We start from the raw sequence: 10,408 nt of genomic DNA, 5'->3' as shown, positions 1-10,408 counted from the left end.
AAACTTTCTTTTAAAACTAGATCTTGAAAAAGCCTTTGATCAAATGGAGTGGGCGTTCATTAAAGATACATTACATTACTTCAACTTCTCAACCTACAGAATACTTCATACCTACAAAGGGACTCCATCAAGATGATCCACTCTCACCATACATATTCATTTTATGCATGGAACGATTATCCCGCCAAATTCACACAGCCGTTGATTATAAACAATGGATTCCAGTCCAACTGTCACGTCGAGGACCATCTATCTCACACTTACTCTTTGTTGATGATATAACTCTGACTTCACGTCTCACAACTAACAGTATTTACAAAATCATTGATATTCTGCATACATACAGGGGGTAGAACAGCATTGCTGATAGCATAGCCAAATATGGAGCAACTATGGCTTTGGGAGAGAACCTGCATCTACTCGTCCAACCGCCAACGTTTTTGCAAAACGAACTGAGTGCAGACCAACAAGGAACTATCTACTCAAGAAAAACTACTGCTTCTGGCCTTCTGCACAGATCGCTCCTATTTCTTTTTGTTTAGATGCACCATCTACAAAATGTACTAGTGTGGAACCTGATAGGAATCAACACAACAACTTATCCACATCCTCTTTTTGTAATACAGGACGCAACAGGCCCAACGCTCCATGTAATGTAAAATGTTTTTAATATAAAGTAATTTCGTCGGTTGACCAAAAAAAAAAGTTTAATCATTGAGACAAAAGTAACTCTTTGAATGTTTGTACATCTTTTTTTTAGGATCAATATGGTAGCCAGAGATATTTTTTGTTAATAGAATTTTTATCAGATACTCAAGAGTGTAGAGACATCAAGTTTCTTTTAAAAGTTTAATACAATTTTGGAGTAATATAATTCAAAATAAAAAATTATGACAGTTCACTTGAGAAAAGAGGGACAATTAATACTAGGACAATAATATTGTTTTTCTGCACGTCTAATAAACTATGAGGCGCTAAAATCTGGCCAAAAAAAAAGGTGAGGTTGAATTTCAGGCCCTACTGCTGCTGATACCGGATATCGGGTGGGAAACACAAAAAGGTGAGTTTTTATTTTTATTTTTTCATTTTCTTTTTCCTTTGGCTATATTGGCTGTACTTGTATGCGTAAGCATCAATGTCATGATAAGAACATGTATAACATAATAGGTACAATTTATCACTAACCAAGTCATGTCACTGATTAAATATGTGCAGAATTCTGATTTTTCCATGTTTAGTGTGAATCTTTCTGCATCTTTATATATCTTTGGAAAGCCAGGCAAAAGGCTACATGAAATGAGCTTAAATGGATAGATGAAATGGTCACTGTGGAATTCATATAGCAACTTGCTTGAGATTGAGGTATAATAGTGATCGGGAAAAAAGATCCAAATCGTACAGGGGGAAATTTGACCATTTTCCCTAGTTGTTGTTATTATTGATTATTTACCTGATATATTCTTACCGCGTTATTGTTATTATTGTTGTTATTGAATTGCAGGATGATATCGAACTTCCCTATATCATTCTCAATTGTATCAGTACTTACTGGTTTAAACGGACTAATGGGCACTGGGTTGAATTTTGGTGGACCAATATCATACATTTATGGATGGCCAATTGCTGGTACATTTACTATGTTAATTGGATTATCAATGGCTGAGATTTGTTCTTCTTATCCAACTTCTGGAGGTCTTTATTATTGGTGTGCTAAACTTGCTTGTCCAAACTGGGGTCCTTTTGCTTCCTGGATCACTGGCTGGTAATTTCTTCTTTTGCTTGTTTAGTTTTACACTGTTTCATACCATTTCGTCCTATTTTATAGTGCTAATAATCATATTATTTTCGGAAGGGGAGCCTTGACCTAATTGGTAAAGTTGCTGCCATGTGACCACGAGGTCACGGGATCGAGCCGTGAAAACAGTCTCTTGCAGAAATGTAAGGTAAGGCTGCGTACAATAGACCTTTATGGTCCGGAGTAATATCTCTAACAGTCTGGTTATACGAATATTTATATGTTATTAGAGTAGGCCGACATTGAGTCCACTGTCAGCCATTATCAAAAAGAATTTCCACAACTACCAAGGAATATGATGGGATGGATGAAATCCCTCAATATTTAATAAGACGTTTAGGGTTAGAGCCCTGAGAATGGAGAAATTCCTGGTAGTAAGCGTTTCGCTCTTAAATAGGCCCTACGCGGCGTGAATCTGGATTAATTAGGCCAGTATTCCGAACACCATAGTTAAACCAAAAAAAGCAATAAGACTTTCCACACGATTCAACATTTGATTTCTCAATTTTAAAATGTCTGGTTTATAAAGAAGAGGTTATATGACTTTAACATAATGTGGAGGAGAGAAAGTTGTAGTTTAGGTCAGGACCTTTAGCCATTACATTGTTTAGGAGCTGATTTGTAGTGGCCGAGACAGAGTGATACACGAAAAATAAGGAAAAACAGAACTTCTAGCATAATATATGTACATATAGTCAAAGGTTGCGTACATCTTACACTCTCCAGACTCCACTTATAGGATTACACTGGGTTGTTGTTGTTGTATATAGTCAAAAATATCTGCTTGTATATGTTTCGCGACATTCATCAGTCCTAAGTTATATTTTGATAAAAATGATGTTCTTAAGCTTTACATCTTCATATTGCTTTCTGCTCACTAAAATTTCCTTTCATTCTCATTTCGCAGGTTCAACATTGTTGGTCAGGTATCGCGAAAACTTACTCGTATTAACATTCACAATTGTATCTAAGCAAAACAATACTAATCAACGACGGAAAATCTTATTGCAGTGGGCTCTCACAACAAGTATAGATTTTTCACTGGCACAGTTAGTTCAGGTGATGATTCTCCTTAGCACTGGTGGATTAAATGGAGGCGGATATATGATCTCTAAATATGTAGTTATGGCTCTCCACGGCGTATTTCTACTAATACATGCTATACTAAATAGTCTTCCTATCTCAATGTTGTCATTCCTTGGACAAATAGGCGTTGCCTTCAATTTCTTCGGTATGTAATTGAAATCCTACTTTCTCTGTTCAAACCTCACAATTTACGGTAGCTCTTCCTTTACTCGACTCTAATTAAGTTAACGATTACAGGTTATTTTCTTATAATTGTAATTCCTGCGGTTGCAACTGAAAGAGCCAGTCCTGAGTTTGTGTTTACAAACTTCAATACTGAGAATCAGGACGATATCAACAATTATTTCTACATTTTTGTCCTCGGGCTTCTTATGAGCCAGTATACATTGACAGGTTATGATGCTTCCGCCTATATGGTGAGTTCCGCTTCAAAGCGATTCTCTTGATTTTTTATCTTATTTTGTATTTAACGAAATATTTTTGCAGTCGGAGGAGACTAAAGACGCAGATAAGAACGGGCCACAAGGTATTGTTAGTGCAATCGGCATAGCAGTTATTGCAGGATGGGCTTATGTACTTGGTATAACCTTTGCAGTCAGAGATATTCCGAATCTTTTGAGCGAAAACAACGATTCGGGTGGTCATGCCATTGCTCAAATCTATTATGAGTCATTTATGAGTAGATATGGTAGTGGTGTTGGTGCTGTAATTTGCTTAGGTATTGCTGGTCTTGCTGTATTCTTTGCTGGTATGAGCTCACTAACTAGCAACTCAAGGTAAATATGCTTTGGTCAGTCATCATTCTCCTTGTTTAACTCAAATTCTGTAGTAGAGTCCCGAGGCAGAGCCAGAATTTGAAGTTTATGAGTTCTGAACTTGCAACCGAACACATAACTCGTCTTAGTTACTAGGCTCGCAATTAAGTATTTATACGTACTTAATGAATTTTTTAATACAAATACAAGGTGTAAATAAGCAAAAGCTATTGGGTTCGTCTGAACCCATAGCTAACACTCCGACTCTCCCTCCGCCCCTGCCTAGAGCCAATGAGGTTTTACGCTCGCAGTCTATTTTTCGCAGGATTGCTTACCCATTCTCCAGAGATGGAGCAATGCCATTTTCATCACAGTTGCAGAAAGTGAACAAACAGGACGTTCCTATAAATGCAGTTTGGATGTCAGCCGTTGTAGCATTTTGCATGGCATTAACGGTATATACATATATTCTTTTTGATTCATATAGGTTTTTCTTGAAGGGGAAGCCTTGGCGTAACTGGTAAAGTTGTTGCCATGTGATCAGGAAGTCACGGGTTCAAGCCGTGAAAACAGCCTCTTGCAGAAATGCAGGGTAAGGCTGCGTACTACAAACCCTTGTGGTTCGGCCCTTCCCCAGACCCCGCACATAGCAGGAGCTTCATGCACCGGATTACCTTTTTGTATATAGGTTTTTCTTATTCACTCCCTTGATAATAGATTTCTTTTTTTTGTGTGTGTGTGTTTCTTTCTCTTCAAATTGAAGTCACTTGGAAGTTTGGTAGCATTTCAAGCCATGACATCAATAGCAACAATTGGGCTTTATGTTGCTTATGCTATACCGATCTTATTAAGGTTAACTCTAGGTCGAAAAACCTTCACTCGAAGGCGTTTTAACTTGGGAAGATATGGGACTATTGTAGGTTGGATATCTGTATATTGGGTTGCACTTATCTTTGTACTCTTCTCTTTGCATGTTTCCTATCCTATTACAGATCAAACTCTTAATTACACTCCTGTTGCAGTTGGGGGCGTTCTCATTCTAGTCGTTTTTACGTGGATATTCAGTGGTAGACATTGGTTTAAAGGTCCTATTAAGAATATTGACGATAGTTCTAAGGAAGAAGCATAAGTGCACGAATTTTTTTGTATTAAAATACTGTTGAAGTGTATAATTGTGTTTACTTTCGACATTGTCCCTTGTCTTTCCTTTTTATTGTGATGATTTTTATTATAATTGTTTGTTTTTCTAGACTAAGTTTCTCTAATATATCCAACATCTCTCCAATATTTTGTCGATGTGAGATTCGCCTAAGGTGTCACATACACCCCTTTGGGACTCAGCGTTTGCCCCACCACCTTTTAAGGTTACACGCAGAGTGACTCTGATTCCATATGTAACAACCCAGCCCACTAGTGATATTGTCCAAGTGGACTGGACTGTTACAATAACATAAACAGAAGAAATTGTCTAAATAGTCTTATGATTAAAAAAAAAACATAATGGAACATACTCGCACAAATGTTACGAGTTCAGAAAACAAAAGATAAAGATTGTTTGAGTTCTAAATAATCCAATCACAATTGATCAATGAAAAACTTCTGAACATCTTCTCCCGTTACTCCAGAAATGCAATTTGTCCATATCAAGGATTCTGACTCCTGCTGTTCAACAATCTACAGTTATACAAAATGACAGGAAAAAAATAATAAGCTAAGGATTTATTGCTTTTTGTTATATATAAACTGACCTTGTGAGGACATTATCTTGAGTTGAGCTGCTACTAAGAGGAGCTTTCTCTAGCCAACTGTAGTAACTGTCAATCTGATTTTCTATCATTTCGCCATTGAGATTTTCAGGTGAAACTAAATAATCGTTCCAGTCATTCAACTCTGACAAGACATAATCGTTTGGAATTGATGAAACTAAAGATGGAAGTTCAGGTGGTTGAGGTAAGTATGTTTCTTGAAGTGGTTCGTTGAAGTTCACCGCGAACTCATTTGAATTCAGTACATTGAAATGATGTCCGTTGTCTGGACAGTGATTAAACATATTGGTTTCAGAATGGAACAATGTTGATGTGTTCAAAGGGAAAGACAAACTCTGGGACACAGAATTAAAGTTCCCAATTCTACTTAACTCCTCATTAACTCCATATTGAGAATGAATTATTGGAACCAGAGGGGGTGGTGTTCGCGACATGATTTTAGATTGGTTAACTATAGAAGATGTAGTTGGTTGAACATGTGGAGCTTGTTGTTTTTGGACTTTGTATTTCTGCAGAGGACCAAAAACATAAAGAAATAAGGAAAACGTCAGACTATTAATGTCACAACTAGAATACTCATCTACCAATTTCAAGACATGAACTAAAAGTCGACTATTTCTAATAGTTTGCTATGAGAAAGTTGAAAGAAACATTTATTGTGTTCTCCTAAACTTCTTTTCAATTTTGACCGTTTCAGATATGTTCGATATTAAAGAATTATGGTGGTCCGTGTAGCAAACAAGATACTTTTATTTAAATAAATCGAACAGTTCAATAACAGTTATTAAGAAAACATGCAGAGAAGTAATGAAAAAATTCAAAGCAAATTCAGATACCTGCAGATGGTTCGCGATCTGTTTCTGAGTCAAATTTGGAACATCCATCATCTCCTTAATAAGTTTAGGACGGGCTAAATCGACAGGGTAAGACAAAATATGAGGATTCAAATAGTAAAAAAAAGTACATTTAGAAAAAAATGCTTTGCTAAAGATTACCTCATTTTCTACTGTATTTCACCAATTCTTGCTTCTTTTTTTTCTGGTTTATGCTATGATAACAACTAAGTTTTTATAAACATACCTTTTTGTCCTAACTTGCGAACGGCCTTCTTGAATTTCTTTTCAAGATCAGGTGTCCAATGCAGGCGTCGCCTTTTCTCCATAGTTTTTTCCGAAACCAAAGAACGATCCTCTTTTTCTGAATCACCATTTTTAACTTGTGTCTCCTCATCAGTAATTCTCTTTCTCTTTCCCTTAGACCCTTCTGCTGAATTCACTATGATTTTTCCCTTTGTGTCTTGCATTTTCTTATTAGCAAAAGATGTATTGTCCATTACCTCAACTTGATTATTAGCCTTATTTTTTTCTAATTTTTGACTAACTTTCTTTTGGTGCCTATACACATGTTGCCATATATTCTTGAGTTTCTTTGCTGAAATTGGTTTCATAAAAAAGAAACATACCCCTTGTGCCACTGCTTGTTCCACCATTTCCCTCTTCACATTTGATGACATTACTAAAAAAAAGATGAAAAATTAGAACCAAATTCCAGATAAGGTATCCAAAATTAAACATTTTGACACTTTTCAATAGTCCTATATTAATTGAGAATTTGATCTTACAAATAATAGGTATGTCTTTGATGAGTTGAGTGCAGTTGATGAACTCAAAGCATTCCATATCTGGCATGTTGACATCCACCATGACAAGGTCAAATTGATCGATCCGTTCACGGAGAATGGACAGAGCTACAGTTGCTTTTTCAATAGTTGTTACTGTAAACAAAAATCAAACTCAGAAAATTTTGGAAGAAGTTATACATGTAGGTATAACATCTTCACGATAAAACTTTCCTTTTTCTTTATGTAAACATCGGGTGCGAGTACATTTTTACCTGTGTAATTATACTATGTTTTACTGTTATCACATTAAAGTGACAAGCACAAGTCAATATTTAATTGCTTAATCATTAATTCTTTATGAATTTTGTCCGTTTAATTATAGGGGAAGGGGATGACAAGGTGGGAAATCAGAGTCTCGCCAATAAGCTAAAAGTTGAAGTAGTTTAAGATTATTTTCAAGATTAGTTTAACTTGAAACGTGACCAGTATAATACTAGCCTACAAGGATACCACAAAGGAGAGAGATTTATGCGACCTAAGTTCGATAAATCACCTGATTTATTTTAAGTACTCTTGTTTGAGACATAAAAGATTTTGGATTTTTAATAATGTTATATTTACTTTAATGCCAGGACTTTCGCTTCAAGGGTGTCTAAGATTTAATAGATATGATATAAAGTTACTCTTTAACTTATATACACTATAATTTTCCGGCAAAGGGTGTCCAATTGACCATCATTCGACACGGTAACTCTATACTGCCATGTGAATTTGTTTTCGAAGGTGATAATGAGGCTCGAACCAAAAATCTCTATTTCCTTTAATACCATGATGTTACACTTCTGAGAAATTCACTTCATTTACTATAATCACAGTTATGACCAAGAAAATCCAAAAGAAAAAAGAATGCAGATATGGAGTAGAAATTAAAGACAAGAATGTACCTTTGAAAGAATGTTCTTCAAGTGCTGATGCTAAATTTAACAAAGAAGTTGTATCATTATCAACCAAGAGAATTCTTAGGCCACAAAAAGGTGCTGGAACATCTGTTTTCTCACAACTCAAACTCTCAAAATCCATCTCTTAGCATATGAAGATTTTGAGGGGGGGAAAATTAGATTTTGAGTTTTGCTCTTTCTTTGTTTTTTGTTTTTTTTTCTTTCTACCACCTTATACTACACAAATGATAAAATCTAGCTAAGTTACATAGAGAAGGGAATGAAAGTAATGTGCATTTTTTTTTTCTTAATATGGAATTTATATACTTGTTATTTTTGTGCACTTTTTTTTTTCTTCAAATACTCTTTTTCCTATTTGCACTCTTAATCAATAAATTTGCTAATTAAGGCCCTATTTGCGCGCGAATGATTTTTCTTTAATTGTATGGCTAAATATAGTCTTAAAATTAACGTTTGTTCTAATCTATTCTAATGTCGTACTGTCAAACTGTATAAGACGAGAAATTGTGTAAAATTATCAACTAATTAAGCATGTGTGATTAGAAATATTAGATTTGGAAAATCCACCTTTGTAGCAAAGGAAGAATTAGTGCAGATAATATCTTTGGGAGATCATAATTAAGCAAGATTTTGATAATCTACCAATCTTTGTTCAAAATATTAGATAATTAAATAGATATCTAAAAATTAATTTAGAATGTAATACGACTGGAAAAAAAATAATCAGAAAATCATTATCAAAATGAAAGTTTTAATGAGTACCATTTAACAATATCAAAGTTGTAGTACCATTTATGATATTGTTAAATGGTACAATGAGCTAATGACTTTTAAAGACAATATCAAAGTTGTAGTACAACAATATCAAAAAGACTTTTAACAATATGATTGGGTAAAGTAATTTTTTGGGACGTTTAAAGTTGTAGTACTAACAAATTAAAGAGTTCGTAGAAGGGTTTGTAACCAAAAAAAAAAAAGATTTATTGAAAAAGAATAGTATTACTCAAGGTCAGCTTCGGAGTATTATAAAATTTTATCATTTAAATTTAGTTTGTTATTTTTGTTTTTAAAAAAAAGAGAGAGAGTCATTATATTAATCCAACTCAAATACCGAAAACTCAGCGACAAACCAAACAAAATGTAGTAGTAGAAGAATAACAGGAAAGGAGAAAACTGTCACCTGTGGTTGAATTCCTCTTGTAAAATGGAACGAATTCTCAAAAAATTGAGTGAGTATGTGATCACCACTACAAACAAATTAACAAAAAGCATTCAAAAAAGGCGTCATCCACGTGGTTGTAGAGTTCAACTCGGAGATGACATAATATTCGAGATACTAACATGGCTCTCTGCCACGTCTCTCATGCGATTTAAGTGTATTTGTAAAGCTTGGAATACTTTGATACATCCCAACTTTGTCAAGTCTCATATTGCTCGTTCTCATGCCCGTCCCTCAGCTACCCACCTGTTATTTCAACTGTATTATTTTCCTCATCGCCAACCTAGTTGTAATTTTTCAAGAATACAACCAAAAAAAGGATTCTCTTTACAACTCGCGCCTCATCATTATTCAGACACAAGATTAGCGTACAGTATCTGCTCAAATCAATGCAATGGCCTGGTTTGTTTTTATGATTATAATGCACATAGGTCTCAAGTTTACTTATACAACATCACCACAGGGGAGATGAAAGCTTTGACATCCTCTCTTAGAAATTGTTACTCGAAGGCTCCTACATTATTTTTGGGATTTGATATGGGCACAGAAAAATACAAATTACTTCATGTTTTTTACTACAATCATCGACTAAATATCGAGATTTTAACTCTAGGAACCAAATCATGGAGAGAAATAGAATTAATCCCTGAAATATCTTCTCTCTATAGTTTCTCCAGGGATTGTATTTTCCTCAATGGGCTACTTTATTGGAGGAAAATTAGTTACTACTTCGACTTCAAAGAGGAGAAGTTTGGGATTCTTTCGCGCCCACAAAAGCTGGACTTGTATTGGCCATTGAATAACAGATATAAAAAAAAGTGTTATTTGATATCCAATAATGATAAGGTTTCTATGAAATTAAAGAAGGGTGGCTTGCTTAAAGCAAAAAATAGTGAAAGGGTGCAGTATGTTTTCGCAACAGCAAGCTTTATTAGTGCCCCAGCTACATTGGTTTTCCCCAAATATTTTTATTTAAAACATGGTAGCAGTTTTGTTGAGAACATTATCCCATTATCATTTATTGATAATCAGAGAGAAATCGAGATTTTGTTTCGTTAATTACTAGTTTCGATGTAAACATTGCTAAGTATGTCTACCAATTTATGGATTGTGCTTTGTTATTAAATTTTTGTTTCGACCAGTTTTTATTTTACCTATTTGAGTTTAGTCCCGTAGGCATGATGTATTCTTTTGCACTCGCAGAGGC

At 34.9% G+C, this 10,408-nt stretch overlaps 3 protein-coding genes across 3 annotated transcripts; 1 reads left to right on the top strand and 2 right to left on the bottom strand.

Moving 5' to 3' along the window:
• The first annotated feature begins 1,496 nt into the window (after positions 1–1,496).
• LOC104086655 (amino-acid permease BAT1 homolog) lies at positions 1,497–4,888 on the top strand. Its single transcript, XM_009590972.4, has 7 exons — positions 1,497–1,762; positions 2,703–2,721; positions 2,807–3,026; positions 3,119–3,297; positions 3,368–3,657; positions 3,962–4,091; positions 4,400–4,888. Exons 1-7 carry the CDS (start codon positions 1,503–1,505, stop codon positions 4,763–4,765), a joined length of 1,464 nt encoding a protein of 487 aa, XP_009589267.3. The 5' UTR covers positions 1,497–1,502; the 3' UTR covers positions 4,766–4,888.
• Positions 4,889–5,142: 254 nt separating this feature from the next.
• On the bottom strand, positions 5,143–6,911 carry LOC117274278 (uncharacterized). The gene is made up of 3 exons (XM_070187662.1): positions 6,239–6,911; positions 5,385–5,911; positions 5,143–5,298 (listed from the first exon to the last, which is right to left on the bottom strand). Exons 1-3 carry the CDS (start codon positions 6,287–6,289, stop codon positions 5,280–5,282), a joined length of 597 nt encoding a protein of 198 aa, XP_070043763.1. The 5' UTR covers positions 6,290–6,911; the 3' UTR covers positions 5,143–5,279.
• Positions 6,463–8,103, bottom strand: LOC138900403 (two-component response regulator ORR26-like). The gene is made up of 3 exons (XM_070187143.1): positions 7,968–8,103; positions 7,024–7,176; positions 6,463–6,917 (listed from the first exon to the last, which is right to left on the bottom strand). Exons 1-3 carry the CDS (start codon positions 8,101–8,103, stop codon positions 6,463–6,465), a joined length of 744 nt encoding a protein of 247 aa, XP_070043244.1.
• Between the last annotated feature and the right edge of the window lie 2,305 nt (positions 8,104–10,408).

Source organism: Nicotiana tomentosiformis, chromosome 10 (assembly GCF_000390325.3).
Source record: "Nicotiana tomentosiformis chromosome 10, ASM39032v3, whole genome shotgun sequence".
NCBI lineage: Eukaryota > Viridiplantae > Streptophyta > Magnoliopsida > Solanales > Solanaceae > Nicotiana > Nicotiana tomentosiformis.
Note: the sequence above shows the minus strand (reverse complement) of the source record. Positions and strands in the feature narration are given on the sequence as shown.

Excerpts from the sequence above, each read along its gene's own strand:
- LOC104086655 (XM_009590972.4), top strand. The coding sequence starts at position 1,503 with ATGATATCGAACTTCCCTATATCATTCTCAATTGTATCAGTACTTACT. Across the intron at positions 3,658-3,961 it reads TCACTAACTAGCAACTCAAG|GATTGCTTACCCATTCTCCA; the intron begins GTAAATATGCTT and ends TATTTTTCGCAG. Across the intron at positions 4,092-4,399 it reads CATTTTGCATGGCATTAACG|TCACTTGGAAGTTTGGTAGC; the intron begins GTATATACATAT and ends TTCAAATTGAAG.
- LOC117274278 (XM_070187662.1), bottom strand. The coding sequence starts at position 6,289 with ATGATGGATGTTCCAAATTTGACTCAGAAACAGATCGCGAACCATCTG. Across the intron at positions 5,912-6,238 it reads AGATCGCGAACCATCTGCAG|AAATACAAAGTCCAAAAACA; the intron begins GTATCTGAATTT and ends GGTCCTCTGCAG.
- LOC138900403 (XM_070187143.1), bottom strand. The coding sequence starts at position 8,103 with ATGGATTTTGAGAGTTTGAGTTGTGAGAAAACAGATGTTCCAGCACCT. Across the intron at positions 7,177-7,967 it reads TGAAGAACATTCTTTCAAAG|TAACAACTATTGAAAAAGCA; the intron begins GTACATTCTTGT and ends TTTTGTTTACAG. Across the intron at positions 6,918-7,023 it reads CAAAGACATACCTATTATTT|TAATGTCATCAAATGTGAAG; the intron begins GTAAGATCAAAT and ends TCTTTTTTTTAG.